This window comes from Aulonocara stuartgranti (genome assembly GCF_965226115.1).
Source record: "Aulonocara stuartgranti genome assembly, chromosome: 6".
NCBI lineage: Eukaryota > Metazoa > Chordata > Actinopteri > Cichliformes > Cichlidae > Aulonocara > Aulonocara stuartgranti.
In genome coordinates, this window is record NC_138944.1 from 24,110,624 (window position 1) to 24,132,208 (window position 21,585).

Below are 21,585 nucleotides of genomic sequence, written 5' to 3' on the forward strand. Positions count from 1 at the left end.
ACATCTGGTAAAATGTTCATTAAAAATAACCCCACACATCCTGAGTATACTCCTGCTAACAAACACAGATGCGCTGCGTAAGTGACCCTTTAAAATCCACACAGTGTCTCAGTTTTTCACAACATATGAATATTACCGGTAATGAGACGTGGCCCTTGCGATCGGCATAAGCCATTGCTCATATTTAAATGCAATGATAACACAAGGAATCACGTTCTTACAGTCAGGTCAATACTGTGATTGATAGTCTAATTATACACAAACCGGGACACCAGCCTTTCTGCGACCAGCTGAGGTCAGACCTGGGTGCCACCACAGATTCATTACTCAGTCAGTGAAGGCGAAGAGTTGCATGAATCAAAAGAGACTCTGAACTACTAGCAGTAATCACATGAACCTTCCCGTCATTCATCGCGTGCTCCAGAAGGCTGTTAGGCCAACCGGGCACTCCCTCTGGTTGGTTCACTGACAGAAAGCTGTCACATCAGGAAATGAGGCAGCCTTCATCATTCTGCACCCAAACAGGAAGCGCAGTTCAGGAGACTTTGAATGTGGAGTGCCGCTTAGGAATCAGACAGGTGATGAGGTCTAACAGGATCCTCGTGTGAAAGAATAGAAAGACAGCAATTACGCATGCGCAGTGTCGTTCAGAAAAGCTTTTTGGCTTGTTGAGAAAACAGAAACAGTCGGTAGTTGTAAGCGATTTTGATTAAATGCATCCACTTGTGTTTGTTTGCAAAAATTATACATATTAAGGTTGTTTTTTTAAATAAGTATTTCCACCTGTTGAGTGCGCGTGCGCCTCAAACTTTAACAAACCACTGATTTTCTATTTTGCGCAGCTTTCTTTTTATACCCTCAGTAATTTTCACTGCTTTGTCTTTGCTGCGTGATCAACATCTACCTGGGTGGCCAACAATACACCTGCGTGTCTCAGCAGGTTCATTAAGGCATTTTCCACAGCGTGTAACGGAGCCACACGTGGAGCCTCTTCTTTCTCGTTAAGGTTCCGCAACTGAGTGGCTGCACACCACGGCTCTGTTGAGACTGCAGCGAGCGAAGGTCAGACTGCAGTGGGTGCTGTTGGTTGAGAGCCCGCTGCCTGAACTTGTGAGGGGAGGAAAGAAGAGAGAGGGGGGTGGGTGGGTAAGGGGCGGCTGTGCGCGCTCTTCCCGGCAGAGTGCGTCCCGCTCCACACGCGCGCGCGCGCGCACACTCATCGGAGTCGCTCTGCTTCCAGGCATCGGGCTGCCTTCTCTCCTCCTGAATATCTCAGATGAACAGTCTGAAGGACGCCGTCAGACCTCTCCTGCCCGCGCACCTCCAGGAGGAAACAAACTGTGTGTTTGTTGTTGTTGTGTCGCTGTTTACTCCACAGTTTCCTACCCGGTGATTCTGGATTTACGGAGAATTGGAAACAGAGTGGGCGCGTAACTCCCGAAATCATGGAATTATGGATAAAGTTGATGTTGCTGTGCAGCTGCAGCTTTGGAGCAAGTGCAGACTTCGATGGCAGGTAGGGTCACGCAGGCTGAGAAACGAAGGCTTTTTGTGCGATAAGGCTGATTTTGATAAAGAACCCGTCAGAATGCGATTCATCCATTTGTGTGAAAACTGCGCCTTCGCTTCGAGGCGACACTTTGGTTGCGAGCTGCTGTGGATTATTTGAAGCTCTCCAAAACTGAAAGCATGTTGCTCCCGTGAAAGTGAGTGTCGAATCATATCAAGCGTCTTCGCTTTATTTATTTATTTTTTTAATTTCACGATCACAACTTTTATTTTCATTCAACAATGAATCCAAGTGCACCCCAAAGCGTCTTGTGCTTTTGCGCCTCTGAGCTTGGATTCTTTTGTAGCGCTGCAAAAAAAAATTGAAAACTGAAAATCGCATCTCGCCAAGCGATTCTCGTCTTGTGCAGACGTCAGGCTGATTATAAAGTGATGTGACAGCACATTGCCCGGCGATCATGTTCAAACACGAATCCCACGAAGTGTGTGAAGACGTGCCAGACCCCAAAGAATGCACGTGTCCGAGATTTCCATCTGCCTATAGGTGAATCTGAGTTTAGCGTGAGGGATAGTGGCTGTTTCTTCTTCTTCTTTTAGAAAAAAACAGCCACGCATATTGAGTTGTAATGGGTCTAACCCTTTGAACCACAGCAATTCCATCAGTCAGGATACTTATTTGCTCCTTGTCTCTGATCATTTATTAGAGAGGATCTTAACCGTGTGAAGAAGAAAAAAAACATTTTCCATCTCTTATTTTTTTTTGTCAAATTGAGATAGATTTCTGGAGCTCAAGTAAAAAAGCTGGACTGAAGTCCGTCCAAATGGTGAGAGTTACACAAACAAAGTGCTACTGCCAAATTTCCTACATCTCCAGCAGAGAATGCTGCCAAGTACTTTATTTTTCCTCATGTATCTCTGTCAGCCAGGCTGAGCTCCAAAGCCGAATCCTCTCCCGTGTTCAGCGTTTGTTCAAATAAATGAAAAACTTTGAAGCTTATTGGAGGTAATTGTTACTGAAACAGTATGCATGCATTTCAGAAGGCTCTGTCAGACTAACTGCCATTCCACCTGCTTGTTAATAGATTTTGACATTTGAAGTGTAGCCGTTTTTCTCTCTCTCCTTCCCCCTCCTGAGCTCTTTCAATTCACTTTCCGTCTATGTTCAAAAAGTATTGAGGAAAAAAAGCAATTTGGAGTATCAAAGGTTTCTGCAAGGCTAAAAGGGTGTCTGTGTGCGAGACAGAATAAAAGAGAGGACAGAGAATAATGCAGAGTGGTAGATTTCAGTATTTGCCACCACACATAATATTTTTATTTAGGAGATTTTTCTTCTTTCAATCACTATGGCTAATGTCTGTTTGACATGTTATGGTCTGATGAGATGTGGAGGGCCTTTACTTTAGCTCACATATTTCCTTGGTGTAATAATCATTTACTTTAACCTAGCAGCAGCATATTGTACATTATTAACATCCCTGCTGATGGAGTGGCTCGTCACCATGACCATAATTTGCAGATTTTTATGGGTATAAACTCTGGCCTGAGTCCCCGCTTCAATATTAATTCATTGAGACAATATCCCCCGAGACCGAACGCAAGCAAAAAAACCATTTATTACCTAGTCTTCCTTACTTATTACCTTTTAGAGAGCGTTCCTAACAGGCTTATCCATCTAGTCCTGAAGGGTCCTTCACGGGCATCGTTGGCAAAATAAATTTGGTCTCCTGTAGCTGCGCGTAATGTGTTTACCCGCCTTTCTGTCTCTAAAAACTGTTTTTATTGCCACTTTTCTATTCTGCACACTCGGGAACATGTCATACAGCAGAGGAGAGTGCCGAAGTGAAAGGCAAAACATACAAAAGAGGATATACTTCCCCAGTGACATCACTAAACTGTGAAGTCTCACGCAGCACATACCAGACCTACTCAGTAATAATCCAAAGCATGGACTGGTGCCAGGTTATGTTGGTATTGTAACATCAGGCGCACATTCAGGCTTCCACGGTTTGAAAATAAGTGTGAAAACACTGGTGGATTCACCCTGTATCAGGAGCTCAGCAGGTTTCTCAGTGTTTGCTGCTGTACATGTCAATGAACGTGAAAAAGAGTGGGGCATTGTCTTTATTGCGTTCTAGCGAAATGATAAAAAGAGTCCTCTTGCTACATTTTGTATGAAAGAAACCTGGATTAAACTAATGCTGTCACACCTAACATGACATATGAGAAATTAAAAAGCTTGCAGTAAGAGAATACAGCTGATGCAGACTTTCTGTTATTACTCATATGACTGCTCCACCTGGTATTTAATCTTCTTGTCATTTTCTTAAAGCAAACAGGACAGCGTGGGAGTGGAAAAAACTTTGTATTGGAATAAGTGCTCCACGGGCAGTGAAACCCTTACAGATTGCTGCCACTTGTCTCGATAATTATAAGAAATGAAAAAAAGGTTTCGGTATATATAACTCAGGTATACGGACCAATCAATGTACAAAAACAGAAGAGAATAGAAAATAGTTCCAGCAAGGTTAAGCCCCGAGGTTTTCTGTTGGCAGAGTCTGCAGCACAGTAGACCGTGTGAACAGCCAGTTGTACAGTGTAACGCAGTTTAACATTGATAAATACATAAGTATATATTGTTAACCAGCAAAGAGAAGTCTTTGACCGTTTTGACATCACTTGTAGCAGATAAAATAATCTGTTAAGCTCTTTTTTCTTTTTTGCCAAAGACTGTTTGCAGTGTTTGAGCTTGTTTCTGTGAATCCTTACAGAATTCACTGTAACAAAAGTGCTAAATGAAGTCCGCGTTAATAAGGAAAGAAAAAGAGTGAGCTCTATCACATTTTAAGATTGAGATAGATATTTGTAATTTTAAGGTAAATTAATGCTTTCAGTCATAAGCCTCAGTCACCTAATCACACACACATTCCTGCAGCTGTTTTTTCTGTGCCTAAGGTACGGTGGCCTTGAGAGGTCAAACGCACTGCAACTTAAAAAAATACCAGCAAATAGAAAAATACTTCAAAAGCACACAAAACACAATTGAAGTTGAATAAAAACACAAAGAAGCCAGTTGCCCTGCGACAGACTGGAGACCTGTCAAGGCTGTACCCGTCTCTTGCCCTATGGTAGCTGGCATAGGCTCCAGCCCCTCCCCCGCGACCCTGACTTGGATGAGCAGAAGAGTGTGAATGAAAAGCTCACAACAGAAGATACGTGAGCTTTGGGAAGACAATAATGGAAAACTAATAATAACAAGGATACATCCACAATATTATCATGTGATCAGAACAGATATAACCTTCATCTTTTTCTCCCTCACAACACAGAAGAGTCCTCTGTTTCTTTTAAGCACGTCTCAGTGCGATGCTTTGCATCACATTTCCTCCACAATCACTTCCTTTATTATTTGTGTGCTTTTGCAGCATTTTTCTTTAATTCGCTGGTGTTTTCTAAAGTTGGAGTCGATCCCTAAGTGCCACCGTACTCAGCACTCTTTGATTTTCACACTCACACCTCCTCGACACACATCGGGGGCAGCTGTGGCTTCAGTACTTTGCCCAAGTTAGACAAGTCAGGGATCAAACCACCAACCGTTTAACTGGTAGATGACCCTGCCTACCATCTAATCCACAACCACCCCACCCTCTTGTAAACAGCATCATTAAAGGTGGTAGAGTTTGATTTTTTTTTCTCAGCCACACAGTGAATACTGTCCATTAGGCTTTTAATAGCAGATGGATAAACCGACTAATTGCTCATTCTAAATATAAATCTTTGCCTCAGATATGAGTCAATGATGCCGCTGATAGGTTGGGCTGAAGCGGTTAATTAAGACAGCAGACTCCTTTTGACTCCACAAAGTCCTGCTTTCATCTGAGCTCGGCAGGTTCGAGCAAGTCTCTAATGCTGATGAAGAATTCAACATCTGTGGTTGTTTGTGATAAAAATCCAGTCAGAAATCCTGCATTGCATACTTTAGGGGTCACGGATGGATGATAGCTTGATTAGATTATCATCGCTATGAATGCAGACCATGTAAGTTCATGGACCTGGATTATTCACGCTCTGTATTGCTCCTCTGTGAGCCATAGACTGACTCAGCTCTTCGCTGTCAGGAAAAGGATAGTGGCCAGCTATGAATCCATTTGTAAAACAATGGAAGAAGGATGGTGTCACCACAGTGGATATCAACCTGTCATGTTCTGAAGGAACAACCTTGTCTTATACTCTGTACTTGAGAAGAGTTGTCACACAGCATGCATGAAGGGTAATAATTATCTGCTTGAGTTCCTTCAAGGCTTAGTGCAATTTGGGATCATTATTCAGGGCTTCAGGGTAATAAATGCAGGTATTATGCTCACGTCCATTTGATATGCCAGCTTTTCATTCAGTAGAATAAGGCAGAGGACAAGATACATATGAGAAAAAAAGGTCTCCTCTATTGTGCAGTGTTACTGTAGTTCCCATTGTTGATTGTGGTAAGTCCTAATTTGCAACCCATGAATGTTTCAGAAAGTTCAAATGTGACATTGCCGTGGCGTTGCGATGATTAAACAGGGTGCTGATGAACTGCATTAAACCCTCAGTTTCAAGTTCAGATTGTGTAGAATTGCACAACTGCTGTAGAGTAAATTCATAGATTAGTGAAAACACGAAATATGTTATACTAATTCATATACATATACTGTATCAGTGTGTAGGAAGAAAACATTCGAAGGGAGATGGTTAATTTAATAATCCTCAACCTGTTGCATCTCAGCAGATTCTTGTATCATTGCTCCAACTGCACTGAACAAGCAGCCCACCATCCTCGTAGGAGTTAATACTCATAATGCACTTTTGTTCATCATTTCCTTTTTCTTTTTTCTTGTGCGTGTGTGGTTGCATCATCTATCTGCTGTTTGCATAATGTTAATTTCACATTTCATTGACCTCTATCTCCTTTGGATATCCACACACAGAAATGAATAGTGCTTCAGCTAATGATTGTCTACATTATTTATCTGTTTCTTGATTAATTATTTTGGTCAAAATGTCAGAAAAATATGGGGGGGTTGCAGCGGCTTTTTAATTTATTTTGTTAAACCAACATTCCACAACAGAAATATATTCACTGTCAGACAGGAATTAGAGAAAACCATTAAATGTCCACTTCTCTTGGCTCTTTTGCTTATGGAAAATTGAATCCCATCCATTATAAAAATGCTCTTCCAGTCATCTGCTGTAATTGATTATTCAATACCAGAGAACGCAAGGAGACTCTAGCCAGTGTTTGCAATTGAAACAATCAGTCGCGTGCACCATATAAATTAAGAAGTCTGCCAGTCATTTCCCCCACATCTTCTCTCTGTTACCTGGCTGCATTTTATTACTGACTTTCTCATCCTGCTCCTTAAAAACATTAACAAAAACAAAAGAAAAACGCTACAGACCTATTTCCAAATTTTAAATTATTTATACAATTTTTGAAAATGTTACCAACTTCCAGTTGCTCCAGCTATTTTTTTTCATTAACACTCGTGGGTCTTTGTGCAATACATACAAGAGGAATGAACAATCTCTAAAATGTTGATCCATGAACCTGTTCACTTTCACAAATCAGGTAAAATGCAGTTTTCAGACATAATTACATAAGAAATAGTCATTTGTGAAATGAGACTTCCTAAACATCAGTTAATTTACATGAAAAAAAAAATGTCGTTATATTTACCTTTATCTCTAAAAATATTGTCCTCTAAGGTTCCTAAATTACAGAAACATTAATTCAACACAGCAGCACGTGGTAAATGGACTGGTTCATACATAGCACTTTTCTACTCTACTTAAGTGCTCTATACAACATGTCTCATTCACCCATTCACACACATATTATAAAACTCTTTTTTCTAGATCACAGTGCTTTCTATCTAACAGTCACACCACTCTACTAATCTACTGTATAGATTAGTGGTATAGATTCATTTAATCATGGACATTAAATTGAACCTTTTTTCAGATTTTGAAAAAAACCATACAGGGTTTAGAATCAAACATGTTTTAGTAGCAGCTGTTGTGTTTTTTCTTCAAGCTCATTCTGGGTCAGTGGACTTTTGTGTGAGAGGAAGAATACACTGAGAATCTAAATATGATATTATACATACTTTAATAAATAAGATATCACACAGGAGTTGTGAAAAGTTTGTAAAATCTGCAATCTCTTGAAATAAGTAGGATAAATGCTACACAATGTAATATTTTAACAGTAAAAATGAAGCTCAAGCAGAGACTGATACAAGGTTAGAAGAGCTTCATTTGGGAAAAGGTGTCTCCCTTTGAAAAATAAATCAACATATTCAGATTATTTCTTCATTAATTTGTCAAAAAGCCTCTTAAAATTCAGATATTCATCAACATCAACCACCCAAAACTTTTGTAAATTTTACCCTCTCGACAACCCTACCATGTATTTGGATACATTAATTGGGTTCTCGGTTCATCTATCCACTTTGTTCTGTTTATCCATTTCGGGGTCATGGGCGGGAACCTATCCCAGCTGCCATAGGGCAAGAGGGGGGTACAACCTGGACAGATTGCCAGTCTGTCACAGGGATAACACAGTGAACCAGGAAATAATTCACACTCACATTCATACTTGTGTGCAGTTTATTTGGTTTCTGCTTGGTTAAAATATGTTTGTTTGAATAATATTTAACAATAGTTTATTGCATTTCAACCAGGTGTCCTAGTTTATAATATTTTGGAGACTCTAGAGTTTTATTTTTATTTTATGAAACTAGGTTAGTTAACAAAATAATTGATATATAAATGGAAGAGGAGTGGTCCTAATATTGATCCCTGTGGGACTCCATATATAGTGTTACTTTGCATATTGCATATTTCATTTAGAGTTTTTCCTTTCTACTGATCATTACCAAAATCTGTCTGTACTGCACACTGGCATTGCCCATTCTTCATGGATCCGAGACCTGGGACATCCTCAAGCACGACGTCAACAAGCTCGTGGTCTTCCAAATGCACTGTTTGCGTCATATTCTCCGAGTGGCCCTCGTGACTGTTTCAACAACAGCGCAATACGTAGTCAATATCACCAGAAGCTCTCAATGGAAGAGCTGATCCAGAAGCGACGACTGCAGTGGTTTGACCACATCTGCCGCATGAGGAACCATCGCCTGCCATATCGCCTCCTGCTGCAGTAGCACCCTGCCCACTGCAGAATCAAGTGTGACGCGCCCAAGAAGATTTGGATCAAGCAAATTGAAGACGATCTTAAACAATGACGTCTAAACCTTGAGCAAGCAAAGGCCAAGGCCAGAGTCCGCAAGGCCTGGAAGTGCATCGTTGACCAAGATGGAAACCCTACGGCACCCACAGAGACGTATTGGCTTTGCCAACCGCCAGCTTGTGAGAAAAGAAGAAAGAAAGATACATATTTTTAAACCAAATATTCAAAATCTAGGAGTCTGAAGTCTCGGAAATATTTTGCAATGGATATGAAATCAAACACTTTTAAAAAACCAAGGAAGAATGTGCCAGTTTTATCAATAGATCATTGTGGGGGTTTTTTTGGTTTTGTTCAAGAACAGAGATACAAGTGCTTCTGTTTTTTTCTAAAGCCATATTGTGGTGGTATTCAATCTGTTATACATGTACACATATATATTGTTTTGTCACCATTGACAATCTTTGTATCTCAGGTACAATTTTACTATGAATACCATCCATATCCACTGTATGGAAACTTTTCATGCTTGTGATGCTTTGAAGATGTATTTTTATCAGCTGGTGTCAAGAAGAAAGACTTTAAATAATTTCCTTGAAGATTTGTTTACAAGTAGGGCTGGGCCATATCATACCGTTCACGGTAATACCGGTATAATGTTGGGCAACGACAAGAAAATGAAATATCGCCATAGAATATGGGTAAAACCCGCATGCGCAGTGCCTTTGTTTTCATACGCACATGGCGGAAAAAGCATGGCGGCGACGGAGAATGAGAAGGTCGAAAGCAGATCGTTGAATGAAACGAATGAACCAGAATTGGTTTGTAAAAATGCTGCAACTTCAGTGGTGTAGAACTGGTTTAGCTTTCGTCCATCAGATACACAACAAAGCACTATTTTTGGTAGAGCATGCTAGCGGGCCGTCGTTATTACCCTGTTTTTGGGAAAATACGGCACACTTAAAATCAATCCTTTGATTTTTCTGAAAATCGACAGTGCCCCTTATAATCCCGTGTGCCTTATGTATGAATTCTGGTTGTGTTTACTGACCTCGAAACGATTTTATGTCGTACACGGTGCTCGAAAATCTGTCAAATGTTCCAGTATGACTTTGCTAAGCTACGAACCCGCACCGCTTGATGGATTGTCGGAGCATTACGGCTATCGTAGGCAGGAGCCTCGCGGAGTGATACGTACTGCTCTTCAACATGATGTTACTGTATTGTGTGTGTATAACCTCTTTTTAAGTTTTGTGGATATTATACACGTTTATGCTGAGGATATGTCGGCCAATTTCCACTGGAAATGCCTTTTGGTTAAACTGTCAGCAAGGAATTTGCATTTGCACTGTTACATTTTTATATAACTTTAATGCACATAAAAAACAGCTGCTTGTTTAAGTGAAAATACATTGATGGGTTTTTTGCACTAATAAAATTGTGGAGTTGTAAAGCATTTTGTGTCGTGTCAATTATATTGTTATCGCAAATTTTCAAATGTATATCGTGATAAATATTTTTGGTCATATCGCCCTGCTCTACTTACAAGTGTTGCCCTCAGGAGGATTAATAGCTTGAGAAAGATTTTCTCCTATGAAGATAAAATAGTCAAAACTGTTTGGGAGATTTTCAATGTTTAAATTATTTCTGGCATTTTGCTCGACTCTGGTGTGAAGGAGCACATTTATTTTTGTGATCCCAGCTGAGGACTTCAAGCACCTTCCAGCATCACTTCTGATCGCTGTGTGAAGATATAATAAGCTCAGTATAATGTCTTAGCTTACTCGTATGTGTGTTTGTTTATTTTTGTTTTAATTTATTTCTTTGTTTCTATCTCTTACATTTTTAAAATAGTGTATGTAAATTATGTTCTTTAAAAAAAAAATCAGTTTTAAAATACCCATTGTTAGCTGTTTTTGTTCAGATTTCCTCCATCATGTCTCATGATCATTTCAGATATGATAGAGATTATAGAGTCAGTTATTTCATCAATTACAGTGTTACATGTAGCATGCAAATCTTTTTGTAACTAAAGTATGAATCCCACATTTTAGCGTGAGGACATTTTTAACAGGTTTTTTCAGTAGTATTTAGCTTTTTCACTTTTATTTTTAGCTCTAACTTGTCAATCTTTTAAAAAAAAGATCAGTGAAGAGTAGCAGAGGAAAATGTTGTGCAATATTTCAGAGGATTACACCAGAGTCAATACAAGCATTGTGAATATTTGTGACGATATTACTGATGGTTGACTTACTAAATTCAGTTTCTTTAGTAGGGAAAAGGGATGAAGAATATTTTAGGATTTATATTTAACTGTGTGCCAATATTAAAATCTCAAGAATAAAACAACTTTCCTTTATGTAATGTAAGAGTTCAACCAGTTTCATGTTAAAAATGTGCAGATACTACTGCTACTATTAGTTTTTTTTTTCTCCAATTATTACATTGATCTTGATATATAAAGCACATGAATAGCCATCACTGATGTCACATAAGTCAGTTATATAGGTGTATAGGCAGACCAGCTGCTTCTGACTGATGTCAAAGCAATGCTCTTCAAATACTTGCAACATATATCATAAAGGTCCATAAAAAGTTTGATATGATAGGTCCAGTGGCTGTTTTTGTTACCTTCCTCTTTGTCGCTTACCAGACCATCAGACGTGCATATTATTATTTATGCCACCACACACAGCTGGACATACTTTTAAACACATTTCATTATTGTCTAGATTCTGTTACAAACATTTCCTCAATCTCTATCAGTGAATAAATAAATAAATTGCCATTGCTTTCTGCCATCTTAATCTTCTCTCAGTTACACTTCTGAAGCTCGCCTTTTACTCATTACCTTCTGGCTCCGTCTCCAATTACAGCAGCTTGTCTGTTAACAGAAACTAGTTATGGATCATTTACAACATTCACATTAGCCAGACCCTGCACAGACCAGAGGGGTTGAGCCTTTACTCTAGTGATTGGCCCTTTTCCCATTTGAAATTTAAAAATGACTTTATCATTGTGTGTTTTACAAAGCCCTGTATATCTAAAAAATGTCGAGTTTTTGCTCTTGTCATCTTCATCATGGCACAACGCGTGTGTGCTGAAGATTATGACGTGAACATGAAAATATGCTTTTGTAATAAAACTGTCAGAAATAAAAATGAAAACTGTTACGATACTAAATCTGCACATCCACGGGAGTCATTCGATGTGATAATTACTTTGCAGGCTGCAAACGAATGTGAGGCCATTAGGTTATATGGGAACAGGTGCAGCCGAAGCAGCATAAATGCCTTCCACTTGATGCCTCCATATTCTAAGGTGGTGATTGCCTTGTGCAGCAATTAACAAGAGCTTTCAAAACAGGATGAAATCAGCCTCCAGTCGCCAAATCCAAATATCACTGAAATGTCAAAGGAGGTTGTCAGATGTTTTGAGAGGTGTCAACGAGCAGGGTTTTTGCCTCATGCAGAAGCATCTTTAATTTGTTTTATGCAGCAAGCTTCTAGTGTGGAAGGGGAGGCAGGTTGAGAAATGTGGCTGCTGTCCAGACCGTTCCTATTCTTTCCTTTCCTCTTTTACTGCTTTCATGCAATTCTTTTCATTTGTTTCCTCTCTTCTGGTTTTGCTTCCTTTTCCTTCCCCTCCTCATTTCCTCACCCATACTGTGTGCTTCACTGACTGACTTCCCGCTCACCAGGCAGCAGACAAACATTTTCCCTGGATCTGCCACTCTCACTTAGCATCCGTCTGTTTTTTGTTTTTTTTCTCCAAAGAGGTGATTGGCAGCAGGGGCAAGCATTAGCATTTCCTCATCTTGGCATAGAGGCACTAACAGGCAGGGATAGCAGCAGAGGATGTGCCTTGAATACTGAGCGACAACCTCACTTTCTCATTGAGAGACAAAAAGAAAGTGTCTTTTGTGTGAAGCACGTAAAGGAAGTGAACTTCTCCTTTGTTTTGTGCAGGATTACAGCGTTTTCCAGCTCTTCTGTGCAATTAAAACCTTCTTATTGTATTGGATTTACTCAGTGATCTGTGCAAACCTCCTCATGTGCTTCACACCTCCTATAAATGACGATAAAAATGTCCCACTGGTTAAAAACATTGTCATCTTTATTTGAAGAAAGAGGGAAAAAACAGTCAGCTGCAACAAATCTTCCCTATCCACTGATTCGTTTATTATTGTTTCAGATTTTAGGTAGCATATGAGCGCCAGGCTCTTAAAGAATGTGCCTTGGATTTTCTTCAGTATCCTTAAATGGGCTCATTCCTTCACTCTATTCTCGCCATAAATATGTGGTCGGCCCTCGTACAGATAAAAAAGGTAATCCACATACGCGGTCTGCCAAGAAGCTATTTCTTGCTCTGAACAGAATGGAGCAGAGTGTAACAAAAATATCCGGCTCTAATTTCTCATAGAGGAACTGTTGTGTTTGGGGAAATAACCTACTTTAGAATGTGTATAAGAACTAATACCTACCTATCATCTCTGTGTAGCAGAGATAATACCATCTTCCAGTGTCATGGAGTTGCCATTTTGGAGGCAAATATTGTATTTTCAAGGACAACCGGAAGCGCGTAGTCCCTAATCTTTTCCAGGAGCTCCCGAAAGCCAAGTGAACACAGCAGTAATGTGGTGTTGTCAGATGTGCGTGTCAGCGGCGTAGCGATGCACGCACTGAAGGCTAAATTCAAATCGGGCCTGGCAGGCTTTCAATACAGGTCTCCAGTTTGACATTAAAGAAACCAACACGAGCTGATGTGCTGTCAGTTTTGTTTCCATGATTCGGAGATAATCTGCTATGGCGAAGCGGTGAAAAGTCAGTCTTCGACTTTCTGACACTTGTCACTTTCACCCCCTTCAGATATTTGAGAAGCAAAGTGGCAAATGTTTTCTGTTTACCACTTTTCAAACGTAACTCTTTTGCTGCCGCTGTTTCTTTGTGTTACACAAACAGAGTATCTGATTTATTTTTATAAAAAGGGAGTGAAATTGAGAGACAGCACCCCGGAGTCCTCAATAAATGAGATTTGTCATCACATTCTGACATTAATAAACAAATAGACATCACTTAAAGTGGACTGTTTTAGGATTGTGATTGATGCATAATCAAAGAGCTGTTATGCACTGAAACTTTTTTCTCCCCACATTAGTCAAGCGAAGCCAGTTTTATTTTTCGCCCTAATGAATTTAAATCATAATAAAGGGTTTTAAATCTGTTCAGAAACCTTATCCATCTTCATGCTCTACATTTAGATGAGGAAATTAAACATTAGAAAAAAATCTATCAAGAAAGACCCGGCTTTCTTTATTTGTTATTATTCATGCATTTTGCAGTAGTGCTTAATCTACCTGATGTGAACATAACTGTACTCGTTTGTTTCGTGTGTGTCTATTTTCATTGCTGTACCTGCAATTAGTATGACTGCCATAAGTGCTCACTGTACCTAGTGGTTAAAAAGCCTTTTTTTTAAATTTAAATAGTCTTTAAATGTATCTTCTGGTTCTTTTTCTTTGCAGCAGGAAAATGACTCATGAAAGCTCTGAATCACACACCCTTCCCCTTCCAAACAATATAAAAAGGCTTTTCATTAAGGTGTTTTAATTGGCTGTGAACCTATTATGTTATCCACTCACAGGTGGCCACGGCAGATGGCATCATCCAATGGCCTGTGTCGATATGGGGCCCGTGTGGACTGCTGCTGGGGATGGACTCGTCGCTCCTGGGGTCACTGCCAGCGTGAGTGCCACCGTGCCCGCTGCTGGTGCTGCTCGGAGGGTGGGGAGCAAAACGGGAGCTAACAAGGTTGCGGGGTTTCAAGCTAGAGGGAGGAGGGAGAGGTCATAGATGCTGTCATAGAGACTATAGCTGCAGGTGGACACATTCAAAGGGGAGATAGGAGATTGATTATAGATTACAAGTGTGCAAACATAAGCTTGCCGGCAGTGCATGAACAAGTAAAAAAAACCAAACAAACAGTGATGTTAACATAATCCATGGTGTTGTCAGGTGCACATAACTTGACTCATCAGGATTCAGAGGATGTGTCCTGTCATTGTGTAACACTGAATGCTTCATCTCACATTATCAACATATTTACTCAATGCTACTGAGGGATGTGTGAATATACCAGTGGATTTTAGACACTTGCTGGGTGCCTCACAAATATCAGACCCTTTGCATGGCTTGGTGGCTCTGATGGTACGCCTGCTGCTTTGCTGTGGACATTTAATAAAAGAAAAGGGGTAACACATCAACAGGCCTTTTCCACGGCAAGAATTTACCAAGCGGCTATTAAAAAGGTTAGAGAAGTGGGTATGCTTATTCGCTTCCTTGCCAAGAGAAAATCAATAGCGCTCTCATCCTGTGTGTGTGCTAAGCCAACAGCTGGCTAGTTTAGATAAGCAAAAAGCCAGGGCAAAAGACCTCACATGGGCCATTACGAAGAAGTATACGCTCAAGCCCTGGAGATGAAACCCATGAGGTACAATGTGTTAATGATGATCTTTAAAGATTCTAGATGTTTCTTAACTAACTGGAGCAATTTCATCCATGTATTAACATGAATACGCTGCCCGTTAATTACTACAAAAGCTTACTGTTTACATTCATGTTATGTCCAGCCTTTTTCGTGCTTTCACATTATTGGTGCCTATACAGCATGTACATATGGCTGATTCTGCTGAGCTGAGCTGAACTACTGAGAGGTTGCACACTAGCTTTGTGTTGGCCCATTTGAATGGTAATTTGAGCATACAGGTCTTCTGGAATTCCCCCAAATTAATGACCAAATGGATCAAATTCTGATAACACCAAGGATCTCTATATTGGGGGAAAATCCATTTTGTTTCCAGTATGTATCACATGATACTAACGGAAATTGTGCGACATAGTTGTCTGGCCTTGGTTTCCTTCTGTTGTCGAGCTTTATGAGAAACTACACTAATGTTTTTGGTTACAGATATGTGAGCGGTGATCAGGGAGGCACCGATCCAGCTACTTCCAGCTCTCATCCAATGCAGTCACCTTGGCTTAAGCCACTGCTGAGTTAATAATGATAAATTAATAAGCTGTCAGGAAGAATAGTAATTTTTCAGGCAACGCTCAGCTTACAAAAGTCAGATGAAGTGAAATAACAAAATGTTACGTCTCCATACGTTCAGCAAAGGCTTCTAAAGACGCATTCTGCTGAACATAACCGCAGAGAGAGCAAGTCAGGGAAAGAAAACATCTTCATCTGAGCTTCTCAGTCATATCAACTTACTCGATCGTAGTTTGCTAGTAAATTAAAAACCGATGCAAATATATACAAATAAATAAATATAAATAAAAACTGTTGTTGTGAAATGCCTCGAAATATTTCACACTTTGCTGTTAGCTTCCTCTAAGCTAAGTTAACTGCACCACTAGCAACCTGTGTGGTGCTGGAGATGTCATAAAACTAAACTGATTGGATCTGCCTTAAATCAGCTCGTTGTCATTTAAAAACAAATCTAAATATATCAGGGTGTGAATTCCTAGCAGCAACAGTCTTCTCAACTAAGAAAACCCATGTTAGCAAGAAACAATGTCAGTATTTGCTACAATGTTAGCTGCTAGCTAAGCTTTTATTTCTCTAATCTCATCCGAATTTTGGAAATGAACCGGATGCGGTACAAACACTAAATCAACATTACAACAAACATAAGGCAAGTTTTTATTTTTGATATTCAATATATGTTTAGGTTCCCCCCCCCCCCACACACACACACACACATACACATATTTATTTAAAAGACTTAGCCTGATTTTCATTTGGTTGTGTATAAAATGAAAGAAAATAAACATAATTCTTTTATATATTGCTGTCTTTTTATTGGCATATAATATTTCAAAATTATGCCTTATTTTCAAATAAAGAATAACATTACAATGTTTGTAAAATAAAGTGGAAAGGAAAGGCAGGACCTCACACAACTTGAGATTGTTAAGTTCCTGCTGTGGAAAAGGGCCAAGAGATGTTTCTAACTGGGCACATATTTATTGCTTTTTGAAATAATGTTTAATTCACTCAACAGTTGACTCATTTTGTGTTTCTCATTGCTTAAATTACCATATTTTGATGTGTTTTCTCATTTGTTGAAGCTCACCATGCCATGCTAATTTTATTCACTGTATTTTGTGTTTTTTTTGGTTTTTGGTTTGTTTAATAGAAAATATGCCACACGCTGTTTGTTGAGTCCAAAGGTCCATTATTGCTAATCTGAAAGATTTTTAAGCCTTTGAGTTTAGCAGCTGTTTTTCACTCCCATTACATGTAAAAGAGTTTTTGTTCTAAAGAACACGAACAGTGTTCCTTGAGTTCATCAATGCACTGTTTTTGTATTCCTTTGCAGCCTAGGCAGATTAACCTAAGGTCTTTTCTTTTATCCACCTCTTTCTTTGCGTCTATTAGTAACAAAATATGATAATGTTGCTCTTACATAAACACTTGGAGCAAGTCATGATAATCGTTTAGAGGACGGAACTAAACTCGCAGCTTGAGGGGGTTTGATTTCACGGCTGGAATTTGAAATAGTTTTTATACTGTAGCTGACCTTGTTCAAAAACACCTCCTACCTTTTCCCAAGGCCTTGACACTTGAACTAGAAAATCTGTGCTGGAATGATACAGGAAAAATCACCACTGTTTCAAATGTATTTGTTTGAACACAGAGCCAAATTCAGCAGTAATCCTGGCAGGAGTGAGCCATCTCAGTGCCCAGTACTTCCCAGTGCATTTGTACTGGGCTCTCTGCCTTTACAGCTTCCCATTTAAAAAATAGATATTTGTTTTTGCTGAGGATGTAAAGAATATGACGATAACTACAGAAGCACGGAAGCTTCAAACCCTAAATAAACCAGTTACGTCACATTAAAGTCCTGTTTGCATCGGTTACTTGACCAGCCAAACAGCAGTGTGTGAGCATGTCTTCTTTGTTGCTCTGGAATCCCACATGTTCCATGTTCGGCCAAAAATATCAGCTATTTTTGAACTTAACCACCATATGAAGCTGCTGCTTTACCACTTTCCCTTCCCAACAAAACCGTATCTGTTCCGTGAGTTAAATCACTCGGTGAGTGCTCGCCTTAATGCTTTCAATGCTCCTGAGTGGGCACAGCTCAAATCCATTCACTTGAGACTACAATCAGCATTCCATCAAGTCAGTAAGGTGCTGATTTAAATCTAAGAGGAGGGAGGCGGAAGGTTTCAGAAAGAAATTGTGGGTAATCATGGATGTGTGCATGTGAGCGTACCTTTTTCTGCATGTGTGTGACGGGTTGCAGTCGTCACAGATTTCAGGTCTTGGTAAATTTTAGTGGAGATGGAAGAGATTAGGCTGGAGCTATCGGATTGTGGCTTTTCAGACTCAGAGCTCAGCAGCCGGTTTGCGCGACTTCTCTCAAAGAATGAGAAACTTAATGGATCAACCCTGACTTTTTTTTCTTAGCTCTTAGATCCAAGTGCGGGAAAGAAGAGAAAAAGGAGTAAAAGTAAAAATCCTGGGGTGTAGAGGAAATGATTTAAGGGGAAGGAGTTGGAGGTGATTGCTCTTGTAGTGGAGGTGAGACGTTAGGATGGGAAGACAAGTGAGAAAATCAGGCAGATGGGGCATGTGTGAGAGAGATGAGCTTTAGATTTATAGCAGACTGAGGCTGCACTCATAATGTTCTGACAGGCCATCCAGCAGGCAAAGCCACACTTGCAGCTACTTATTCCAACCAGCTGCCATCGCGAACATTTCACTGCCACTGTGAGCATTCGAACATTTGCATTTCCATGAAAGTGCCTCCCTTTCTGTTTCACTGAGGACGACGCTTAAAAGCCATTTTTTAACAAGTTGATCCCGGCTGCGTCAGTAACCACACGGTCCTCTCAGTCAGTCACGGTCTTCGGTTATTCATCAAAGATTTTATCAGGTGATTCGCATCTGTATCAAATACGAATCTAATTCCATTAAAACTTAAATATTCATGGTTAAAAAACATCATTATTATATTTGTTTGAGGGAAGTTTGTACTGGACAATTCTGCGTGCTCATGCAAGTGCTAGGATTCAAGGTCAGGGCAGGAAGTCATTGCCAGTGTCAGGAAGAATGAGACAAATAAAAGTCCAGCTCTCATCTTTCGCAGTGCGAAAAACTCATCAATATGGAGAGTTCAGCTTCGATACACCCAGTGTCTAGATTTTCACATCCCAGTCTGTAAGCGTTCAATGGGAACCGTCTCACTGGCTCGAGAAGTTCTTTGTCGATGATTTTTGCATGACAGCTAAAGCATTCAGCGGGAATGAGCCACGAGGGCGTAAAATCTGAGTGGCTGGACAGAGCAGACAGAGGTCTGTGCCCTACCTAAACTCCATTTTCACTGATCAAATGATTTAATTGCCTGAACATAATCACACCCTAGCCAAATGTTATCATTAGTCACATAAATGTAATGCACAGACAGGAACATTTGCATGGATAATCTCCTTTTTTTCAGTAATTTGGATCTTCTCCAAAGCCTCATACTTGTAAGAAAAAGATGTAAAGGAGAAATTGTGAAAAGGCTAAAACCTGAGTTTTAGTACCTGCTGTGGTCACTCTGAAAGCCTTCTCAAACTGCAACCCGGCAATGGCTTGCTTGACCCTTCAAACTCTCAATCCATAGTTCATAATAGAGGTTTCTTATACAAAAGGAATCCTTAACCCTACACTGAGAACATGTGTCATTGAGAATAAAGATGGGTATTTGCAGAGCTGTGCTGTACTAATATAAGCACACTTGGCTCGCCTTGATAATATTATCAGGGCTCGAATCTACAGTCATATTGAAATTAGGCCCCTTAATATGTGGATAAGAAAAAAACAACTCAAAAAACACTGTTAAAGTGTTAAAAGGTAAATATCATAGTAAATGGAGGCTGGGATACTGTAATACACCACACACTCCAAATAATACTAGTTAATTTCTCACTTACCACTAAATGCCATTAAAGTCTTCATTAAATAAAAACGTATTCAGATATAATTTCTGTTTCCTTTCTTTTACAATCCCCAGAAAGTGCCCATAACTTAAAAAATAATTTGTTTCTTCGTTCCTTTAAAGCTTCCAGTTGCCAGGCCCTCATGTATTTTTTAGGAGGAAAAAAATTACACCTTGATTTCTGTAAAATTACACGGTAATTGTTGTGAAAATTGCACCGTAATTACACAGGGCTTATTATTAAGTGCTAACATTTTTTATATTAACTCGGATAGTCCTGCGAGCGCTACGAAATTCCCAGGCTCGAAGACGTGTTCTGATTTTCTCTGCATTTTAAAGGCGTGGGTTGAATATCATCTCCATATTAAATAGATCACACATTATAATTTCCTCCGAGGTCCTTGCGGGGTTTTCAGATTCACTGAGGCTGGGATTTTGTTTGATTGAGTGCAGTCTTTGTTTCTTCAAATGGTGCGCGCAGGATTAAGGCAGGAGCCTAGAATTGGTAATGTGAGCTAACAAGCGAGCGGTGAAAGGAGAAAAGTGATACCTCAGTTTAAGTAAGATCGTTTAACGGGGTTGTCTGTGTGGCTTCCTTGTCTGCTTCGCTGTTTTCATTATCGCCGGGCTGTAAAGGCTCCGCTAAAAAAAAAAAATACATCTTTTCGCCCGTTTGAGGTGAAAGCGAGGCAGAAGGGTTTGCTTGTTAGAGGTGAAGGCGAACCATGTTCACTTGAGTGATTTAAAGGAACTTAAAATGAATAATCTTTGCAGTGCAGTCTTGTATTTTTCATTTGGAGCCATAATTTCGCTGTTTCACATCATGTTAAGGAACACTGCTTCCACCTTCAACGCTTTAAATAAGAGCGATGTCCTCCTTTAATAATAGGACATTTACTCGTTTTTCTAGTTATTCTTTTATTAATCATGTATTCCAAACGTCCCCAGAGGCAACAAGTCATATGTGTGATTCCAGACCGTGTGCGTGTTCCAGGAATGTTTGCTTGTCCAATGACCAGACTGTGCCCTCTAACATCATGTCTGTTTGTTTGCTTGTTTGTTTGTTTGTTTGTTTTCCTTTTTTTGCTCCCCCAGAGACTAAACAATGCCTGCAATCTTGTTTATTTGGCTATTTGTTTTGCAGCTCTCTTCGCCTTAACTCACAGGGTAGTCGGGATAAGGTGCCTGCCCCAAGGTTAGCTCCACATGTTTCTTGAAATAATCTTGCTTGACATGTACTGCTGGGGGCACATCCTCTGAATCCTGTGCTCACTCACTTATTTATAGAGCCAAGCCCACACCCGCTTCCAAAACCAGTAACACCTCTCCACCCCTTGGCAGTAACCATCTCCTTCCCTCTGGCCTCAGTTCTGCGTACACAGCTTGCACTCTGCAGACCCTGTGTCAGCTGAACCCAGTGTCTAACAGGAATTTTTCCCAAGTTCTTTGGTAATGTTTTAATATTCAAACACCCCTCTGGTCAATCCATTGGAATACTAATGAGCCCCTTAAAGCTTAAATCCATAATGTTTCTTAAATTTGATATCAGTAATAGGGCTCTTCAAGCATTTATGATGCAGCGTTATTAACAGAACATGTGCCGCAACTTGTCAGTGTAAGAACTTTGGATGGGTTTATATTTCCCTAATAAATAGGATTCTCACCACAGCATCGCCTAGTCAATTATCCCAAGGTTGAGCGGAGTGAGATGCTCCTTATAGGAACGGTGAACTTATTAGGCAAACGGATAGAGTTTGATCATATACAAAATTAAATTTGTATATGTATTATTTGTAGCGTCTCAATTTTCAGAATTGCCTTTCCTGATCTCAGTTGGCTTTATATGTCATTAATCAAAAAGAAACAA

At 39.9% G+C, this 21,585-nt stretch overlaps 1 protein-coding gene across 6 annotated transcripts in view; it reads left to right on the forward strand.

The window, feature by feature from the left end:
- Positions 1-874: 874 nt before the first annotated feature.
- Positions 875-21,585, forward strand: part of npnta (nephronectin a) — a 57,618-nt gene continuing 36,907 nt past the window's right edge. Inside the window, exons 1-3 of one of the 6 annotated variants that reach the window (XM_082536390.1) lie at positions 875-1,516; positions 14,372-14,472; positions 20,863-20,913. In XM_082536390.1, the coding sequence (XP_082392516.1) occupies positions 1,446-1,516; positions 14,372-14,472; positions 20,863-20,913 (223 nt within the window). In that variant the 5' untranslated portion in view covers positions 875-1,445. The remainder of the gene's footprint in view (positions 1,517-14,371; positions 14,473-20,862; positions 20,914-21,585) is intronic. The other 5 variants (XM_082536392.1, XM_082536391.1, XM_082536395.1 and 2 more) reach the window with 5 other exon arrangements.